The sequence below is a fragment of the Sciurus vulgaris genome, assembly GCF_902686455.1.
Source record: "Sciurus vulgaris genome assembly, chromosome: 16".
In the NCBI taxonomy this organism is placed as follows: domain Eukaryota; kingdom Metazoa; phylum Chordata; class Mammalia; order Rodentia; family Sciuridae; genus Sciurus; species Sciurus vulgaris.
Window position 1 is genome coordinate 46,779,449 of NC_136477.1, and position 22,926 is coordinate 46,802,374.

Consider the following 22,926-nt stretch of genomic DNA (forward strand, 5'->3'; position numbering starts at 1 on the left):
GAGATACATCTCCATGTCCAGGATGCAGTGGTGCTTGGAGGAAAACAGTGGCTATTCAAAGCCCCCTTTGTCTGAAAGACCATCTCCTGGGGAAGAGGAGGTAGAGAAAACCAGCCAGCTTGTGGAGGAGCATGGGCAGGAAAGGATAATCTTCCAGGACAGCCATCTCTGTACCCATGTGGGTGTCCTGCCCTCATGTTCCCCTACAATGAGAGGTCGACCTCCTCCACCGAGAGTGGCTCTGTGCCGGTTGGAACCTGGCGAGCTGGCGACTGTCTTGGCCTGTTTTGTGTGGCTGTGATGCTGTTGCTATTTCCATATATCTTGAAAGACATCTGTGAATCCACTGTAGGATTAACACCAGACATGGGTTTGTTGGGCAGGGGTGTGTGTTTGGTGTTTAGGTCTGAATGCATCCTCCACAAAGGTCTGCTCCTACCAGCTGTGATGTGTGGTTGTTTGGCCGGCCTGGGCATTATAGAAGTAAAAACAATCTATTATTCTAATAGAAATAAAATAACTAGGAATAAACTTGATAAATATGCAATATCCAAGTGAAAAACAGTAATATGCTCCTGAGGGACCCAAAAGAAGACTTGAATAAATCAGTTATGCCACGTTGGATAGCATGGTGGAAAATATCCATTCTCCTTCAGTTAAGCTATAATTTGAACATGCGCCAATAAAACTACCAACATTTGGGGGAAGAGAAGGAGGAATTTAATCAGCTAATTTTTAAAGACCATTTGGAAAATAAAACAAATTGGACAAGATTTGGAAAATAAATAGGAAGGTAGGATGATTCAAGAAATAGCCTAACCAAATATGAAAACATAATATGAAACATTGTTTAAAAAAAAAAAGTGCTATACACAAATAGATCACAGTCTTAAACTTAAGTAAATTTATTAATATATGATAAAAGTCAAATCAATGAGGAAAAATGGATAAACTTTGGGGGAAAGATGTTGAATTCACATCTCATACTTTGGACCAGATAGAGTCTAAATATATCCAAGATGTATTTGAAAAATGAAATATGTACTATAAGAATTCACAGGAAAATTGTTTTATAATCCCATATCTTCTATACCATGAAACTCAGAAGCCAGTGAAGACAGGATTGACAAATATAGCTTCATAAAAGAATTCATGATAAAATCCAAAGTCAAAAGGCAAGCTACAAATTGGGGAAAGATTTGCAACTGGTATCACAAGTCAGAACTAAATTCCTTAATATATAGAGAGTTCCTACAAACAAATAGAAAAAAGGACCAATAATACAATAGAATACTAGGTAAAGATTATACAAAAGACAGTTCACAGAATAGAAACAGCATTAAAATCTGATATGTTTAATAAGAAAAAATACAAATTACATAGAAGTAAAAATTCATACCTTACAGGGATCATTTTTTCCTAGGAGATTATCCAAGGCATGGGAAAAGAAACACTCTTCTATATTACTGACAGTGGGTAAATCTATACTATTCTATGGAAAAAATCTGACAATATCTAAAAAAAATTATCATCTGTAATCCAGCAATTCCACATCTAAGAATTTATTTTTAATGTGATATATATGTATATATATATGTGAAATTATGAAGGAATATTTTTATTAAAGCCTTATAGAAGCAGAAGTTTATATAACCTATGACATAACACACTACTGATCTTTGAAAATGGATGAGGAAAAGCTCTGGGTACTGTTGCGGAATGGTCTGTAGGAAAATTGTACTATCAATTGATGAAAAACCAGGTGTGTAATGTTATCCGGCCATCTGTGTAGAAGGGGAGGGAGATTATGCACAACACAAGTCTTTATTATGCCTGATTCGACAATTGTTAATGCATCTACAAAAAAAAGTAATAATCATTGCCTCTAGGGATAAAATGGGAGGTAGGGCCAGGATATAGACTTCTCATTACGTGTACACATGAACATTTAACTTTTGAGCCTTGTCTTCCCTTCTCAAAAATAACTGAATTTAAGATCCAAATTTTAAAATAGTATAATAGGGGAAAATCTTACTTGTTTTGATATGTGAACTTCTGTTATGTTGATGTGACTTTTCAAATAAAGACTGACCTTTTACATTTTTTAAGCAACTGCCTGTTCATATACTTTGCCCATTTTTCTATTTTGAAGGGGATGTAGGTGGAAGATGGTAGTTTCTTTGCAAATTAAGAAACTTACACCTTTAAGTGTCACTGACATTTTGTTTCTTTTTGTCTTTTGACACCAATTATGTCACTTTTTGCCACGTGGCCTTTTTATATTTGCGTATAGTCTTTTTATTTTTCCCTTCCTTTCCTCCCCCTGGGGTGGAAATGACTTTTCCATTGAGGTCACTGAGAGAAGTGAGTCTAGATGTAAGACCTCCCATCACCGAAGCCTTTGGATGAGTTGTGAATGACAGGCTGCTTATAAAGTCTCTTGAAGGCAGTAAAGACAGGAGTCATTTCATGTTTGGCAAAAGGTGACTCTGAGGGTCCTCCCCCAGGGCAAAGGGAGAGGGATGAGAGTGGGGTTCAGAGGGCAGCTTTTGTGGGTCTCTGATGAGCCTCTCTCCTCTCTCCATTTCCAGCGGAGCTCCCACGGTCCTCAGCCGTGAGGCTGGCCTCCTTGAGGGACCTGCCTGCCCAGCTCCTGGAGCTATACCAGCAGGGGTTCTCCCTGGCCACCCTGCACCCCTTTGTGCAGCCCACTCACAAGCAGGAGAAGATGCCCCTTGAGCACATCTTTAGAGCCATCCTGATCAAGAAGACTGACAGGTAAGGACCAGTGAGCGTCGCGTGGTGACTACTTTGTGTTGAATGGAGGAGGGGAGGGGAGGGGAGAGGATGGGAGGGAGTATGCATGCTGTTCCCGGGGCCTCTGCCCTCTGGCAGATTAGGGGAAAAGACAACCAGAGAGAAATCTCAGAGCCTTCCGTGATGGAAAACAAATGCCACGCCTGACTGCAAGTTGAGTGTTCTTTTTTTATATCCCCTCCTTTAATTTCTTGGGTTAAACTCAGCTAGAAAAATGTTTCTTCTGAATAGGTATACTCCCCGCATGGCGCAGCTAGTAAAAATATAATAATAATATTAATCTGAAAAGCATGGCTGGAAAACACAGTGATTTTATTAAAGACCATATACAATTGATGCCTTCCCCCCAAAAGTCTTAGGAATGCTTTAAAAATTTTGAAACCCCCTCCCATAAAGTTCTGTAGGTCACCTTCGAGGGGTAAAATGAAAACACATTCAAATCATGTACTGTTGTTGGTTTGATATGATTTTGATTTTCAAGGCTTGGAGGATGTTTTTCAGTTTAGCTTGTCCAGCGGAATGCTTACTCTTATATTTTGATTGGGCCTAATTAGGAAAAGAAGTGGGACTGATCCTTCCAAAAGAGCAAATTTAATTTTAAGTGTTTTTTGTTTTTTTTTTAAACAAAGAGGATGGAATGGAGAGTGCAATGTTTTTGCTGCTTTTATAAAAATAAAAACTGAAACGAAGTCTGGAAAACAGATTTGTCCTTTGGCTAACTCACATGGAAGGAAGGATAACACCGGGCATGTTTTAGAGAGAGAGGGTGCTAAGGACTGCTCCTCTTTCTTTCTGTGTAAAAGTTGCTTTGCAATGGACAGTGTTTCACTAGTGTGTCCACAAGGGACAGCTGCAAGGCATGAGGTTGCGTGACTAAGGTGGACTTCTCTTTCCTTTATTTCCTCATGGCTGATCATGCTCTAGGGCACTTAGTCCATGTCACCATGCATTAGAATTCCAAGTGGAAGGTGGTGCACTCCTTTGCTAGAGTCTAGAAACCCTTTCTTTTTTGTAGGGTGGAACTTTGCTCAGTGTCTGCCTTTTTCGTACTTTGTCAACTGGCTGTGGATCAATACCTGGGTCAATTGTAAGAGGAAATTATTCTGGGGACCAGAGTGGTTTTAAGTTACACTGACACATAGGATATGTGTAATGACTACAGCTCACATTTATGAAACATGCATTATGTGCTAAGCTTTACAAGTATCATTTCCTCTCCATCAGCCCATGAAATGGGTGCTGTTTGCATTCCCTTTTTTTTAAATATTTTTTTTAGTTGTCAATGGACCCTCATTTTATTTATTTATGTGCAGTGCTGCAAATTGAACCCAGCATTCCCTTTTTAAAGAGGAGGGAACTGAGGCACAGACTTTATCAAGGGCACTCAGATGGCAACAGGTAGAGCTCTGACTTGCTCCCAGGACAGCTGGCTCCTATCCTGCATTCTTAATGCTGGCGTGATACACCTGCTGTGTTCCTACACCCACAATTCTTGTGCACAACCTCTTTTTGGAAAAAAAAAGTGAGGATGGGTATCTTTGATCTTGGGTGAAGTCATTCTTCCTTCCATTTTATCACTCACGTGTCTTCAAATAAAACAATTTCAGAAATGCAACAAAACGAAATAGGCTTACTATTTTGGTCACCTTTTTCCTTGCTGTGACCAAAAGACCTGACAACAACATTTGCCCCTCACAGTTTCAGAGATCTCAGTCCATGGATGGCTGACTCTATTCCAAAGGTGAGGCAGAACATCATGGCAGAAGAGTGTGGTGGAGGGAAGCTGCTCAAGGCATCACACCAGGAAGCAGAGAGACAACATATATATATATCACAGCACAAGCCAGGAACAAAATACCTCAAAGACATGTCCCTGATGACTTACCTCCTCCACACACCCCCCCTGCCCAGTAATGTACGGATTAGGCTAAGGCACTCATAACCCAGTCCTTTCACCTCTAAACCTTCTTGCGTTGTCTCACACATGAGCTTTTGGGGGTACCTCATCTAAACAGTAACACTGACTATGTGCTTTTCAGGTTACATAAAGTATTCAGTGGGCCCTGGTGATCCTATTCTTTAGATTTTTTCTGTTGACCTTAGTGTTGAGAGAGACAAATCCTCTAGGGTCATATTGCAGGAGTATCCCTCAGTGTAATTCTGCAACAGAAGGTGATATTAGCACAGCAGGGGCATGAAGTCAGCACATTGTAAATACATCAACTCAAAATGTGAAGATGTGTCCTTTTCCCCCCAAGCCATGGAGTAGCATTTCTCAACTTGAAAGTGCCGATGACTGTCCTGGGGATATTATTAAATAGCAGGTCTGGGGTAAGCCTGGGCTTTGCATCTCCAACATGTTCCTAGATGAGGCTGATGCTGTTGGCCGATAGACCACACATTGAATAGCAAGGGTGTAGAAGATCTGACTACTTGTCTAGCTCCGTGCCTGGCCTCAGCAACACTATTGGGGATTGCCACTCTACTTCCAGAAGAGCTCTAAGACCAGGAAAAGCGAGCAAGGACACAGAGCTTCTGGTGGGAGGACCCGTGTTCCAGGCTGCATTTGGCTCCTACTAAGTGGTGGAGCATGGGGAACACCTCTGTGGCTTTTTCTGGGCCTCCCATTATCTAATTGATACTGTGAGGGGTTGGTACCACATGACTTGCAAGTCCTGTTCACACTTTGTCTGATGGGAAATGAGTGAGGAAGTGCCTCTTCAGGAATAAGAACCCCCACTTTGACAGATTGTTCATTATAAGCCAGCAGTGGAACTGGACAGGGGTTAAAGAGGAGTTCTTCACTCCTGCCGAGAACAGGTACAGGCAGATGAACTAAATTTCCACAAGAGAAAAAAAAATGGGTAAAGCTCTTAAGGAGAATAAGACACTGGTGTGCAGGAAGGCTTTCATGACAGGGAAGATGGTGGTCTCCTTGGGTTTGAGTTCACTCTCGTCCAACATGCCTGAGTGACTTGCCTTGAGCACTTCAGTGAGCATTCGAGCTCCTTGGTGAGAGAGACAGAAAGAAATTTCTATGTTAACTTCATGTTGGATCTTTAGAACTGCTTTTTAAGAAGAAAGTCACAGAAACTTGATAATTAACCATATGAAGCAAGGCAGAAATGGCCGAGAGAATCTCCTGCACTTCCATCCTCAGTGGTATTGGGCGGGTGGAGTGGTGGAAGTTGGAAGCAGGGTCATTATAAATATAATTCTAAAGCACAGGCATTTTCTCTCCTGGCCAGTGTGATAACCATATGTTTTCACATCATGAGGGAAAGACCCCCACTGTACTAAAAATAAGCAAAGAAACCCACAGAATTTTTTTTTCTGTGTCAGTAGGGAATTCAAGTAATAAAAACAAAACAAAGAAAACCTTATGTGATTAATTTTTAATATGGACAGTTAAAGTGATATTTTTCACAAAGACTGCCAAAGTTCTGACAGCTGTAGATGCTGTTAAATGAAATTATTTAGCTCTCAAAAAGGGAGTAAATGTCTGTTTAACATTTTCTAACTAGGGCACATTGAACGAGATCTGGCTAGACTTTCTATGTTACTATCTGTCCAAATGAAGTTTGTGACTAAGAAGCAACATGACATGACTTCTTGAAACTTGGCTATCAACTTATTGTGTTTGAAAGGTGAATGCAACGTTTTTAGCAAATAACTTGGCTTTGGGGTATTTAGCAACACCAAGGAAAAGGAAAGAACAATTGGATCTTGCGTCTATTCCCTCATTCATTCATTCGTGAACACTTGTTGAGTTTGTACAAGCAGATCTTGGAGATATTGTAGGTTTGGTTTCAGACCACCATGATGAGTATCACAAAAAAGTGGGTCACAAAATTTTTGGTTTCCCAGTGCATATCAAAGTTATGCTCATACTATACTATAGTCTCTTAAGTGCATAGCATTGTAACTAAAAAAACCAAGGTACACACCTTAAAAATACTTTATTGCTAAAAAATATTGCTAAGACACTTAAGATTAGCTGAGATGTTGGGAAAATGGCACCAATAGACGTCATGCTCAACATAGGGATGCCACAAACCTCCAATTTTTATTTTAAAAAAAATCTTCAAACTGGATATGATGGTGCACGCCTGTAATCCCAGCAGCTCAGGAGGCTGAGGCAGGAGGATCATGAGTTCAAAACCAGCCTCAGCAACTTAGCGAGGCCCTAAGTAACTCAGTGAGACCCTGTCTCTAAGTAAAATACAAAGGCTGGGTTTGTGGTCAGTGGCTAAGTGCCCCTGGATTCACTCCCCAATACCCCCCCAAAAAAATCTTCAAAGTGCAGTAAAACAAGGTATGCCTATACCCTTTTTAAGGTATTGTGCCTAGAGCTGTATTTAGTGGGCAGGTAGCAGTACAGGTACAGGGCTAGGCTGGGTGCGGAGCCTACCCTGCAGGTACCTGTTGTCTGAGAACACTTGCATGTTGCTGAGCTCAGGTGTGTCTCTTATGCTGTGGGACTCTGAAATAAAGGAGATGTCACCTGCTACTGGAAAGGAAACCAAGAATTGTAAGAAAGAAGGAGCTCTTAACTCGGACCATATTTCTTTTGGGCAAACATAGGAGAATTGAACATGGGGTGCAATAGTTTTATAACATTTTCTAGTGGTGTGAAGGTAATTTGAGAGCATCATTGATAGTCTAGCTAAACGATTAACGAGTCATTCCAGAGGCACTAACATTCCTCTGAAATCTCTACCATTTTGACAAATTTTACTTGAATCCATGGGAAATTATCAGATCTTTTCTTTCTGAAAATTCTGATAACTGCCATTTCATTTGAAGATGGCAGGCCCAACTACACTTCTACTGTAAATTGTTCTTGATTTAAGTGCATTGAATTGAGTCAAAGTCACTTACTTTGAAAACTGACTCAGGAATGAATAGCTGAATATGTGAAATACTACACGAATATGTGGGAAAAGTTTGTGCTTCCTTTCCTCGACTCTTTGGATCACTTAGTGATTCTTAATAGACAATATAGTTGAATTCACTTTGAATTCTACGTGTCGTTAAGTTATCCTTCATTTTGGTGGGACTAGTTTTCCTTAGAATGGGTTGCTAAAGATCTCACAACTTGATAGCTAAGAGAAGTTCAGTTATTAAAATGTCACTTCTGAATTTTTGTGAGTTTGATTCAATTCTAGGTTGTTTTATAGTTGTAGATGGCAGTACAAAATTCATTGTGATGCTCCTGTTTTCGGCCATTGTTGTTCACATACACAGCTGGAGTTTAGAGCTCACTCAGTATTGTTGGTGTATGTTTCCTCACTAATGGGTTGAAGCCTCTCAGGTCTAGGTCTCCAGGACTAATGCCTCCTATGGCACAGGGACCAGGACACTTAGAAACTCTGCAGGCACCATCAGGTGCCTTTTGACCAGGGGTGGAGCACACAGAGGAACTATAACTAATGCACAGGGGTAGAAAATGCATATGATCAAAATTGCCCTTGAAAGTCTTTTGAGTGCCCTTGAAATGTAATACTGTAGCAGCTTTAGGCCTGACCAGTATGTGTTTTCCTTCAGGACTAGATCAGATGACTGTTTCCATTGATGAACCCCTTGGGGAATTCAGCTGGTTTGGGCATGCAGTGAGTGTTCATTGGACTTTCACCCCTGGGGTGGATGCTTGCCCTAGAGAGGCATCTGTGGGAAAGAGAACTGCAGAACAGGAACACAACGTATCCCTTTTCCATTTCTGGGGCTCATCTTTCTGTTGAGTAGAACAACTGGTACTCTTTTAAGTGGTAAATCTTTCTCCCCATATGTTGGATTTTTCTAAAATAATTGTTATATAATTGTACTGTGCGAAGATGACTAAGGAGCCCTGAGATCTCAAAATCTACCATGGGGCCATAAACTTTCTGTCCAAGTTACTTAATTGCCCAGCTAGTCTAAAGGTCTTGTTTTGCCTCTCTAACAGGAATTTGATAATGGGGGAGCTTTAGAAAAGGAGGCTTGTGGCTCTTGCTCTGGGACTGGAATGATGGGTGGGTTTGAGCAGAGAGAGAGATAGTGGGAAGGGCCTCCCAGGCAGAGTGATGCCCAAGACAGCTCGCGGCCTGGAAAAGCAGAACGTGGACCACAGAGTGACTGGAACACAGGGTTGAGGAGAAGAGGCATGAGAGGACTGGGTCCTGGATCTGGAGTGAGGCTGTTGGGAAGCTGTGGGAAGCCCATGAGGCTTGGGCCCACTGCTCTATGTGCTGAAACAGCCAAGGCTGCTGGGTCCTCATTCTATTCCAGATTCCTCCAGGGATTCTTTGAAAAGATGTAAGGGATTGCTGAGAGCTGTAGTGAACCGCCCTGTTCCAAGTTGACCATATGCTTGAAGTCTGAGAAATTTTCCCTCTTAGACCACATCAGCAGCCTGTGCTCCCCAGTACTCATGAGCAGCACAGATTGCTGAATGAGTCAGCTCTGGCCACCTGGTGTCAAGTGATGCACAGAGGGAAAATTCTTTTGGCTTTTGCTGTTTTATTTCCAGGAAAGCAAATCTTAGAGAGTGGTATTAAAGAGTGGTTACCTCTTGTTTCCCCTTTTAAAGCAAGGAGTCTAAATTCCTGAAGATTCTGCCTTTGATCTAAGACAGGGCTTGCAAACTCAGATGCCCACAGGGCTTGTTGAGCAAGGACAAGGGAATTAGACACCCAGTGCCTTTGCTCTGCCCTGTTGTTTCCAGATTTTGTATTTTTATGAGAAAAATCAGAAGACTGGACTTTTCTGTGAAAACTTCTCTCTTAAAAATGTGGCCTCATTTTTTCAAGATAGCATTGTGTATCCCCAAACCATCCCAGTGACTGCCTTCATGCCGCCTCAGATTTCTGTTTGATGCTTTGGTGGAGTTAATCACACATCTTTCAGGTGGCCGGTTCTCCCCCCTTTCTTTTTTGTTTTTAATTTTTTTAGTTATAGATGGATATAATACCTTTATTTTATTTATTTATTTTTATATGGTGCTGAGAATTGAACCCAGTGCCTCACTCATGCTAGGCAAGTGCTCTACCACTGAGCCACAACCCCAGCCCCGGTTCTTCCTTTCGCACATGGTAGTCATTGGACTTCTCATACGCTTCTGTTACTGTTTTTTTATGTCTTCCCACCTCCTTTCCTCCTTGCCAAACCTTCTTTCATCTTTGGATTCTCACTACTTCAAGTGCTAGTGGGTATTACTTGACAATTTTCTTGGATAAAGTTGGAAAAAAAAAAAAAAAACATGCCATGGAATTTTGCACTATTGTTTACACCCCCCAAAAAATCATAAATTCATTACAAGGTGGCTTTGTCTTTGGTTTACTTGTTTACCAATACCAAAAGTGCATATTGATAATGCAGCCACAAAGCATGGACTCCGAGTAATGGAAAACACACACACACACACACACACACACACACACACACACACACACACAATCCTTTCACTGCCAGAATAACAGTGATTTGCCACAAGAGTATGTTATTTCTCTCTCTCTTTTTTTTTTTTTAAAGAAAAACATCCATAGGATGGCCTTCAAAGAAAAGAAACCCTTTGTAGACCTTAAGTGAGGTATAAATGCATTACATTGCTTTTTTTATAGTCCGCAAGATAGCACGAACATTTACTTTGGCATTTGAAAAGGGCAAAATTGGGGAAAAGTACAAAATTATATTGAAACTAAAAAGGAAATTATTTTAAAAATTACAGTCAAAAGTATCCTCTTTAAGTGGACTTGTATCTCTTTATGTCTAATTTTTACCAATTACTTTGACTCTTGGGAGAATTACAGGGCTTCTAGAAAGAGGTTTCATAATTAAGCGAAATACACAGGGGGTGGAAGTGCCTACGGGGGTGTGCCCTAGAAAAACGCTCACAAGCGAGGCTAGGGATCAGCCCTGGGGCGGCGCTGATTGTTGGAACCACACATGGGGAAGGAAAGTAGCACTGGGTTCAGCTGTGATTGACGTGTGTTACTATGATGGGGAAATGGCAGAAGCGGTTGTTTTCCCAGAGAGCAGAAATCCAGGGAGGGAGATTTGAAGTTCTATTCTTAAATCAGATCAGGGAATAAGAAGGTGCTTGTTTAGCACAGAGGTCATTATTTTGGATTCAGCACTAGGAAGGGCGCCCACTCCTGCTGGCGGCTGCCCCTCATTTCTGGAGTGGTATCATCCTTTATAGCTTTCTCCGGCTTCCCGAGGTGTGTGGAGAACTTGATTAGCTCTCAGGCTGCCACCTTACCCCCCGAGGAGCTGTCCAGCACCACCAAGGCTACTTTAATTTATTCCTCCTATTTCCCTGTCTTGCTCTGGAGTAACACCCTTTTCTGGTGTGTTGAAGTTTCAAGATTCACTGTTAATTATTGTGTTTGCACTTTCCAATCTAATATGCCAGCGGAATGCCACATTCTCCTGGGGAAGGAGAGCTCTTTTCCAATCCACACCCCTAAATGGCTTGCCTACTTACTCTTATTCTCTTCCTCCAAAGTGTCTGCCTTCATCCCAGCGGAGAGAGTGAGAGGGACGTGCTCAGTTTGTGTGAGAGCTCATTTCCCCCAGTTTTATAGCTGGCCTTGATTGCCTGTGTCTTTCCCGACATTTTATTTTTTATTTTATTTTTTGTCTCCTCTGAGAGTGAGAATTAGCATACTAGTGATTTCCAAGATTTCCCCAGAAGTATTTTGGGATGGCTGGGAACCTCTAGCCGGTAACCTCCACAGAAGCACCAGCTTTAAATTTCTTTGGAATTTCCTGTGGATCTTAAAACTTAAGCAAATACCATAGTACCCTGAAGTATGCATGTTTGTTTTTAAATTTAAAAAAATAAAAGCCCTCTCCTCCTGCATGTGTGTACAATCTTGAAATAAAACAGACTCTTAAGGAAGATTTATTCTGTGGCGTTGCAGGTGTACCTACACCATAGGGACACTTAGATACGATTTTGAGGGCCATCTGCACGCAGAGTAGGTAATTTAGTTGCAAATAATTTTATCAAAGTGTTAGATTTCTGGATTTATAGTCTACTCCATATTAAATTTAGGAACTCAGATTGTCTGACTCTTAAATCTTCTCAACAGTCTTTTTTAAAAAATCTTTTCTCCTCTTTGTCAATCAGAGATAACTTAGATTGTATGTTTTTCAAACCAAAAGATAACGGACATTATTGGTTATGATAAGTATTAGAAAAGACTAGTACTAATTGAATTTTACATTTTTGGATATGAATGTAGAAGCAGGTGAGAAATAACCGTCACATGCACATGAAGACATTATTAGTGACTTAAATGTTCTTGAGATTTTGGTGTAATGATCATCTCTATAATCTACCCAACTGTTTTCTATAATATTTTAAATAGTTGAAAGATGGAACCATTTTACAAAGAGGTAAATGCTATAAATATGATTTAGTGGAGTAGATCATTTCATTTGCTTCCTATTCATAGACCCTGAGTTGGAACTTAAAATGGCTACAAAGACTTTAAAAACCAAATTAGTAGCTTGTATTCATACAACACCTGTTCCTGAGGGTCTGAGAGCACTTTGCTTCATTCCTGTGTGTGTTAAGTATTATAATTAATTCTCACTGTGTCCTCATGATGGTTGTTTTTGTTAATATTTGTTGAAAACATTATTATGCGTGCATCAGAGGTTTTATACTTGTGCTATTTTGTAGACAAAAAAATTCTCTTATCTTCCCTTGTCTCCCATGTCCCACTTTATATCCTGGGAAAGTGAGGCTGAAGAAGTTATCCAGGATTGAAGTGTGTGTGTTCTGGGAGAGATGTGCAGTGAGTTTAGGACTACGTCCATCTCGTGGTTCATGGTAAATTTTCTGTACCTGGCACGTACAGAAAATTCCCTTAGAGAATTCCAATGATGCTCTGGACTTTGCAGCATCCTCAGTCCCTGTGACTGGGCTTGGAGGACCAGAGGTCTTGCTAATCCTCAGACTGGTTTGGAATTAGGGCTGCCACCATAACCATTTAGAGCTCCCAGGATGGCCCCATTCAGCAAGCAGTCTGGGGCTTATCAGTGTCTGCAAATGATGGCTCTAGGGCCATAAGTACATTATTTTTTCTCTGCTCCCTCAAAATTAAAATGTGTTTATTAGGTGTCTGTTGTGTGTCCTCTAAGACAGCAGCCTTTGTTAAAGAATGAGGTTGTTAAAGAATGAGGTAAATGTATTCCCCGCATCAGGGATTTATAATGTACCTAACTTGTGTCCTTGAAATGTTCATTCTCAAACTTGGATAGCTTAAATCCCCAAGATTGCTGGTATAAAACCTGGATCTTACTAGGAACAACAAAACCTTCTTGTGAAGAATATTCATGTTTGTAGGTGCTGTTAGTACAATTTATCATTTGGGATAATAATTGCAATAGCAATTGTTTATTATTGCTGGGGCTGGCTTGAGTCTTTGCTCATGCTTCATGATGAATGTTATCTTTACTCTTGAAGCCAAAATAAAGAAAAAATAAGCCTCAGAATGACTTGTCCAGATCGAAGTCCACACACTTCACGAGAGGAGGAATGAGGGTTTATGTCCCAATCTGTCTATTTCTGTACTATTCCTCTTTAATTTTTTTAACCTTTGGGGAGTAGGGGTGGGATTAGCTTAAGGCTTAGGATAGAATTTCTCAGCCTTGATTCTATTGTTGACATTTTAGGACAGATAATTGCATTGTAGGATTTTAGCTTCATTCTGAGCATCTATCAGTTAGGTGCTGGTTGGAAGCCCCACATCCCCACGGTTGTGGCACCCCCAAATCTCCAGACATTGCCAAATGTCTGCTAATGAACAAAATTGTCCCAGTGGAAAACCACTGTGTGAGAGGTTTTCCATTGGGACAACCTAACTATTTTCTTCTAGCCAACTTTGCCAATGGCGTTTCTTACATTATCCTCCGTATGTGCCCTAATCTAACTCTGATTCTTAATTGTTCCTTTGCTGTATTTACTGATTATGACACTATTACCACACTGTGTGTGCGTGTGCGTGCACGCACACCCTAGGAATGGAACCCAGGGCCTTTCCCTTGCTAAGCACCTGCTCTACCACTGAGCTATGCCCCAGCCCCTACTCAGCCTACACTACTCTGCTTATAACCTGTGGTGTTTCTGGTGAGAGAGCACTGTTCTTCTACAGGATCTTGCCAACTTTTGTACATGGATTTTTTTTCCCATATAAAGCCTAAAGCAATTTTCTCCAATTCCCAGGAAAATCTTTTGGAATTGTAATTACATTAACATACTAATTTGAGAATAATGTCCACCATATATTTTCAAGAACATAAAGTTCAATGTTATTGTTGGAAGTAAATTTTATTTTAGAGTTTTGGAATTATTCTGAAAATAAATACGTAGACCAATGGTTACCAGAGAGGGATAGGCATACCCCTCTCGATGAGGAAGAACTGAAGAGCCTCTTCATTTTTGTTGACAAATTAGAGAAATGAAGCATTGCTAATATTTAGCATTCAGAGTGAAGCTGCACTGGCCTGTTGTGAAGGTCACAGGTCACATGTCCTATAGGAATTGGGCAGTGTCCTAGGAGCAGGCTGGGTTCAGAAGGATACTTTCAGCTGGGATCTCAGCAAAGTGGATTTATGGATTGTTTTCTGTAGTGTTTAAACCTCATGAAATACACTTACGGTTTTAAAAAAAGTTCTATCAGGTGATTGCAGGTTGAAGAGAATATCAGTAATATAAATGTAAAATCTTTCCTTCTGTCTTTGTGTCACAGACACATACACACACAGACACACACACGTAACTCCTTGATCCTTCTCACCATTTGTAAGAGCTTTGATAGTGTAATTTTAAAGCATTGGTGCCCACCTATTTAGAACTGATCTGGAGAAATTTGGGATTATCAGGAAGACTTTGTGAAATGTGGATCTACTAGTTTTATTGTTAACAATGAATCTCCTTTCAAGTGGACATTATGCTTCAAGATAGTACATATGAAATTCTTGTGATTTATAGAGAAAAGCTTATCTTTTCAGTTTTTTTTTTTTTTTTTTTTTTTGCTTTGTGTGTATGCTTTATAACATGTAAGAAGTTAGGTGTTAGTACAGTGATATTCGGGAGTTTTTTCTGATTTTCTGATGGAGTATGTGTTAAAAAAAAATTGAGGGCTGGGGATAGAGCTCAGTTAGTAGAGTGCTTGCCTTGCCTGCACAAGGCTCTGGGTTCAATCCCCAGCACCACACACACAGAAGATAATTGACTCATGCCACTTCTGGGCCACACTGGTCACTCTCGAACCAGTTAAATCCTTGCTACTCAAAGTGTGGTTCATGGACCAGCAGCATCAACATAGCCTAGAAGCTTCTTAGAAGTGCAGACTCTCAGCCCTGCACCCCCAGACCTGGAATCAGAATGTACGTTTTAGGAAGAAGCCATAATGGGTGGGTACATTAAAGTTTGAGAATAGAGTTTAGCTGTGCTTTCCTATATTGTAGTCACTCCATGAGTAACCACATACATTTAAATTCATTAAACTCAAATAAATTAAAAATTCACTTCCTCAGATGCACTAGCCTCATTTCAAGGTGACCAAGTGTCAAAATGATTCTTGATCAGACATACAAATATAGAACATTTCAATTGCCTGACACAGTCAGAGGGTGCAGGCAGGAAGATCTAGAACAGAAGACACAGTAAGCAAACTGGAATTTAGAACACATGCTGTAAATGCAAATAGAGAAGAGACTTCCTGTCATGCAACTGGTCACAGCCCAGGAGAGTCTTTTGAAGACCATTCTTGTGTTACTATCATTATTTTTTGTTTGTAGATCGTGACTTTTTTCTGAATCAGCAGATGTCAGGAAGACATGCTTTTATTCAGTGTTGTTTGTGATAAAATATTAATTATGTGTTATTACTAATGCTAGTTCCTTCTACTCCTTTCAAAGAAAGGGAGTAGCCTACAGGAGAGCAGGACTTCTCCTTAATCCCTTTCTCTGTGACTGCTCTCTTCTTCTCTGTAGCCCAGCTTAGTGGGGATTGAAATTCTTTCATAGCTGTGTTATCCATGGAGCACTGAGGTAAAGTGTATTTGTTTTTTTCTCTTGGCTTTTTAAGACTAGCGGTGAACTCCTTGTCATGCACAGTTGCTTGATTTATCACCAGGGAGCCAGCCCTAACTGTAAGCATGGAGACAGGATGTGGCAAGATTTTTCTAGCATAAGCAGCAGGCTGTTCTGGGCTCCCTGAGAAAGAGAAAGTGGTGAGGGCTTCTGTTGCCTATCCTTTCCCGTTATTTCTAGAATATTCTGGTAGATGAAAAATCCTTTCAACTCCCCCAGTGGACTTTATAGTTAGGTGCTTTATTTGAAGTCACTTGGATTTGTTTACTTGACTTCTTTTTTTTTTTTTTTTTTCCCCTTGAGTATTAAGCGTCACAATTAAGAGAAACTTTCCACTCCAGCACCCTCATTTTATTTTATTAATTAATTTATTTTTGTTTTATTTAGTTATACCTCATTTTATTGTAGATTCATTTTTTAGAAGAGTAGTCATTAAACATTCTGGGAAATTTCTTCCCCATTGTTCTGAAAACATCAGGGCAAATACCAGTTTATTACCCTAACTACCACTACCACCACCCAACTGTAGGGATGAGCAAATACCCTAGAACTCTGTCCTATCCAGCTACTCCACTCCCTCTACAAGAATCTTGGCTCACCTCTCAGTCCTGCTCTCCTAGAACATTCTTCCCCTCTTACTACATTGTACACAATATCGCCTGCCTAATTATTTAAAATCTGTGTCTCAGCATCTTCTACACTACCCATGACTCACCTTTACCAGAATTAAGGTGAGTCCCATCTTTGCATCTTTGTTTCCCACTCTGCTTTAGCCATTGCAGAGGCCTCCATCACAGGTTCATTCTAACAGTGAATTCATCCATGCAATTGTTAGGTCATGACTTTGATTCAGCTGAGTAACAAGCAGCCCTACCTTCAGGTACCTTTTTCCAAACTGACATTTATTATTTCCATTGTATAACTCATGCTCTTTTTTTTCCCATCTAGATCTTTACTAATTTCTGTTTTCAGTGCCTAGAATGTCTTGTTATCCATTGCCCCATGGCTAATTTCCACACAGCCTCCAGCAGCTCACGTGCTCCTTTGCTTTTAAAAAATTCCCTGATCCCTCATATTGGAAATGACTGAACTCTCATAGCACTTCTGTTCATGTATGGTTTATCTTCCCCTATAGACTGTAAGCTTCCTGAGGGCAGAATCTAAATCAGTGCCTTCAGCTTCTCATGTGTGGTTGGTGGCCTAGTAGCTGGTGAATAGATGAATGAATAAATACTTCTACTGCCACTAGTAATGCATAAGTTGATAAAAGTATATATAGCCTCTTTTTCTTTCATTGACAAATCTTTTTTCAGATCCATAAGCTAATTTATTTCCCTACTGTTCCTTTAAAAAAAAAATTCTATCATTCTACTTGAACCTGGTATTGCTTTGGAGGAAAAACATAGCTTACAATTTCTTTCTGTTTCCCAGAGATAAAAAAATTTTGTTTCTATCAACTGACATTTAGTAAATTTTTTTTTCTGGTTGGAGAAGTGCCCTGTAATTTAAGTTAGTGTTTGTCACATTTCTTATGATTATTTCCAAACGAAGCAAAAATAACCCTGTTGATGAACTACACATTCTTTTTTCTCTTTATAACTGAAATTTAAGCCATGCCTGGAAAAAGAAGACATTGTTTAAACTCATGGTCTTTGAAGTGAGCTAAGGGATTTATGTGTTGAAGTGAGACCTATTACATGTTTATTACTTAAGAGTGATGTGTATGATAGTTTTTAGTCACATGCTTATTATTTAAAAGAATGGTTTATAATCGTTTTTTGACAGACATTTGCTTTTTACTAGCTTTAGATCAGATCTGCCCATGAGACCAGAACAAGTGTTTGACTTACAAGTTGGCACCCTGTCACACTTGCTGTGATCTGGGATGTTTAATGCACTCATACAGGTTAATAGTGTTTTCTTGGAAACGGGTATTGTTAATGGCTTAGGAAAGGTTATGCCCCAACCATGGAGAGTGGAGTTGGGGGCTGTGTAAATGTACTGCTCATTGTCATTCTCTCTGGGGAAAAACCCTGCTGAGCCGTTACAATGAGTGATATATCTATTAGGTTGATGCGTTAGTTATTTTGATTATGATACAATTAGATAATCTGTTTGCTCTTATCCATGCCTGACATTCAGCCTTCTGTGGCTCCCATTGGAACTTTGTATTTGTAACCCAGAGATCACAGTCTAGTGGCAATAGAATAATTTCAATCCCGAAGACATTGGCCTGCATACCATTTAAAAATAAAACAAAGCAAAAAACAAACAAACAAACAAACAAAACCACATTGTTTGGAGCCAAGATTTGACAGTTGTGGCCTGGATAAAAATATCCAATTAAATTATTTCATTTAAAAAATTAGAAAATTTGGCAATCCTGGCCTGGAATTCCTAGTAATGGCTAGGGTATAAACTCAGTTTTTGTTTTTGGTAAGGAAAAATTGTCTTTTTTTCATAGACATAGAAAGTTCCCCAAAATCTACAAAAGGATTTGACCTCTAATTTGGCAAAGCCACAGAATACAAAATCAATACAAAAATCAATTGTAGTTCTGTCTTCTAGGTAAAAGCAGTTGTTTTGACAAGATCTGACTGATGTTTTAAAAAAAAAATCACTCTGGTTAAATTTGAATAGTAGCAGTCTATGGAGTACTCAGAATACCTTTTAAGTACTGTAGGGTTCTTAGGACTTCAATATTTCTAGCAGGTGCCAGTAGTCTGTTGGCCTAGACTAATGGTGAAGATGGAGAACAGGTTGATTCCAGAAATGTTTGGAAAGTGAAATCAACAGGACTTGGTGATAGATTAGACACCATTGAAGAAAATAGAGGTTTGAGGGATCATCTCTCCTTGGCTTCTGCAAGTGTTTGGAAGATAACACAATTTGTTGAGAAAGGGAATTCAAGGAAAGAACTAGGCTTGAAACAAAGATTATATATTTAGTTTTAGATATAATCGGCCTGAGATGCCTTTGAGACTCTTAAGAGAAGGAATCAGCTGGGCATGATGGTGTATTCCTGTAATCCAAGTGACTCAGGAGGCTGAGGAAGGAGGATCATGAGTTCAAAGCCAGCCTCAGCAACTTAGTGAAGGCCCTATGCAAATCATCGAGACTCTGACTCTAAGTAAAATATAAAAAGGGCTGGGGATGTAGCTCAGTGGTTAAGTGTCCCTGGGTTCAATCCCCAGTACAAAAAAAAAAAAAAAGAGAGTGAGAAAAGAAAAAAGGAATCAGATCTGCCACTCAGAGGATTTGGTTTAAAGCAAAATATATAACACATAAAGCAAAACAAGTAGTTAATTCTGAGTCATGGGTCAGATCACCTGGGTAAGAAATGTAAAGTGGATAGAGAACAAAATCTAGGGTTGAGCTCTTCCAAGATGTCAACTTTTAAAGGCTGGTTAAAGAAGGATAAAAGAGAAAAAGAGTCCACAAGGTAAGGAGAAAAAAATACATTATTTTGTCTTAGAGGCAAAGAGAAGAGTCATCAAAAAACACTATCTGAAAAATATGTGCTCCAGAAATCACTGAGTTGAAATTCAAAGACAGGAATAAAAATGAATAAATTTGGTTAAGCAAGTAAGGATAAGTAAACAAAAGTAATTTAAAATCAGACATGAAATCCTACAGAGTATTGCCTTTCAAAAGAATTTTAAATTGTGTTTAATGCTTTTACTCCTGGCCCTAAATTGTACTTACTGATTTTTTTTTCTTTTCCCATATTTTTTATTGGTGCATTATAGTTGTATATAATGGTGGGATTCATTGCACACGATTTAACAATATAAATTGGCCAATCTCATTTATCAGTTTTTTCCCCTTTCTCTCTCCCTCCCTCCCCCCATCCATTTCCCCTACTCTACTGATCTCCCTTCTATTTTCATGAGATACCCCTCTGCTACCTTTCTTTTCCTTTTCCTTCTTTAGTTTCCACATATGAAAGAAAACGTGACCCTTGACCTGCTGAGTTTAGCTTATTTTTCTTAACATAATGGTCTCTAGTTCTAGCCATTTTCTGGCAAATGACATAATTTCATTCTTCCTTATGGCTGAGTAAAACTCCATTGTGTATATACACACCACATTTTCTTTACCGTTCATTCATTGACAGACACGTAGGCTGGTTCCACATTTGACTATTGTGCCGCTATCAGCTTGGGTATGCGTGTATCACTGCAGTAAGATGACTTTAATTCTTATAGCATAAATACTGAGGAGTGGTGTAGCTGGGTCATATGGTGGCTGCATGTCTAGTCTTTTGAGGAAGCTCCATACTGATTTCCATAGTGGGTGTACTAATTTACAATCCAACCAACAGCATAAAAGTGTTTCTTTTTCTCCACATCCTCTCCAGCATTTATCATTGTTTGCTTTCTTGGTGACTGCCATTTCGACTGGTATGAGATGAAATCTCAGTGTAGTTTTGATTTGCATTTCCCTAATTGCTAATAATTTGGCCATTTTATTCATACATTTGTTAACCATTTGTATTCTTTTGAGAAGTGTCTAATTCATTTACTAATTGGGTTATTTATTTTTTGGTATTAAGTTTTTAAAAAAAATTTTCTAGTTGTAGATAGACACAATATCTTTATTTTTTTACGTGGTGCTGAGGATTGAACTCAGTACCTCACACATGTGAGGCAAGCACTCTACCACTGAGCTACAGTCCCAGCACTAGTATTTAGTTTTTTGAGTTCTTTATATACATTTTGAGTACTAATCCTCTGTCAGAAGAGTAGCTAGCAAAGATTTTCTCCCATTCTGTAGGTTCTCTTTTCACCTTCTTAATTTGCTCAGTTTAACAGTTTCCCCATTGTCCTCCTGTATTGGTTTGTTTTTGTTGCTGTAACAAAATACTTGAGGTTGAGTACTTTATAAAGGAAATAGGTTTATTTAGCTCAGTTTTGGAGGTTAAGTCAAAATAGCATGGCAAATGGCATCATAGAGAGCATGAGAAGGAGACAGGGTGAAACAAGGAGCAAGAGAGCAGGCAGGGACCTGTCTTGCTGTTTTTCCTTTCATGAGATGTAACCAGGGTCCCATGTGAACTACATTAATGCCTTCCGAGGCAGAGCCTCCAGTTAATAAATTATTTCCCACTGGGCCCCACCTCTTAGTTTCCGTCACCTCTCACATCACCTAGCTAGAGTCAAGCTTCCTACCTATAAACCCTCTGGGGGGACCATATGTAAACCACCACACTCCCCAGCATCATGACAGTGCTTACCACATGTCACCAATCTTGTGCTCAGACTTTTATCATGGGACCACATTGCTCTCAGAAGTGGCAATGTGAGAGGGAGTCATCTGATAGGTCTCCAAAGAAAAATAGGAGGGAGCTGAGTTTGTGGCTCAGTGGTAGAGTGCTTGCCTAGCATGTGTGAGGCACTGGGTTTGATTCTCAGCACCACATATAAATCAATGAAAAAAATAAAAGTCTCTCAACATCTTTTAAAAAAGTTTTTTTTTTTTTTTTTTTTTTTTTTGTGGTGCTGGGGATTAAACCCAGGGCCTTGTGCTTGCAAGGCAAGCTCTCTACCAACTGAGCTATATCCCCAGCCCTAAAAAAAAAGTATTTTAAAAAAAAATATTTAAAAAAAGAAAAGTAGGAAAGAACATATCTTTTGGTGGACATTCCTGTATTCTGATCAGAACAAAGTGTGTGTAGGTATGTTGCATGTGCGCGTATGGACATGTGGATGATGAAAGAACATATATGTACATTCTTTCGTTCTTTGCCTGTGGACCTTTGCATTTGCCACTGTCTTTTGGCCCGGGGAATGCACACACGGCCCTTAGCAGAAGCGACCATTGTGATGAGTGAGGATCTCCAGGTTGGTCTCTGAGCTTGTGCACTTTTTATTTCAGTTATGTTTGTGTCTGAGTAAGGAGGTCGGCGTGACACAGCGCAGGTGGTCTCTTACCGTGCTCTTGAGCAGTCTGACATCTGTGGCCAGAGGAGTTGACAGTTGAGGTACTTCAGCACATGGGCACAAGGGCTCTTGGCTCCCCTACCTTGCAGTTAGCAAAGATTTGTGTACACATGCTCAGTGTATAAAACTACTTTTATGTGTTTATTTAACAAGTGAAGCATGTGTTTAATCTTTCTTCTTCTTCTTCTTCTTTTTTTTTACTTGTTGACATTCTATTTTGATCCAAGTTATATTTTGATCCAAGTCCTAGTGTCCATGAAATGAGGATTGTTTGGGATGATCAAAAAGGTCTGGAAATGGATAGTCATAGTATTTGTACAATATTGTCAATGTACTTTGACGACACTGAATTATATGCTTTCAAATGATGATGGTGGTAAACGTGATGTATGTTTTACCACAATAAAAAATAAAATGTGAGGAAAGCAAGAAGTTGGAAGTACCTTTGAGTTTTTCTGAGAAAAGAAACATACACCTTATCTTCAGGTTTCACCTCTCTCTGTTCCTTTTACTTGAACGTTTTCTTCTGAAGGTGTCAGAGTTTCATTTTTGGTCTCACCAGTCTTTCTGTGTCTTCCCTTTTCCAAGGACTCTCCCTGTTATCTCCCAAGAAAAATATCCTGAGAGTGACAGATCCAGTGTACCCAGGGTAGGCATAATTACAGGTTTAACAGAAAAGATACACAGATATTAAAGAGAATTCTCATATGCCCTTCACCAAGTTTCTCACCTCAATCTAATGGGCTATTAATATCCTGCATTACCATAGTACATTTGTCAAACTAAAAAATTGACATTGGTACATTACTGCTAATTAAATTGCAGATCTTATTTGGATTTCACCAGTTTTTCTATTAATGTCTGTTTTCAGTTCCGGGATCCAGTCCAGGGTACCCATACTGCATTTAGTTGGTATGATGACTTTCTAAAAACTTAACTGGGCTCCAATGTCTTAGCTGCAACTCTGTTGTCTCCAGCCGTCAGAATCTCCAGGCTTACATGCCTGTAGATACCACATTGCTACACTCTTAAGAATTTGAATTCATTTCATCTTCTTCATTCTTAATGTTTGAGATAT

General features: G+C 39.6%; 1 protein-coding gene across 1 annotated transcript in view; it reads left to right on the top strand.

Moving 5' to 3' along the window:
* The window catches only part of RFTN1 (raftlin, lipid raft linker 1), a 200,501-nt gene that overhangs the window by 80,672 nt on the left and 96,903 nt on the right, over positions 1–22,926 (top strand). Inside the window, exon 3 of the mRNA XM_079116481.1 lies at positions 2,592–2,778. Within this exon, the coding sequence (XP_078972607.1) occupies positions 2,592–2,778 (187 nt within the window). The remainder of the gene's footprint in view (positions 1–2,591; positions 2,779–22,926) is intronic.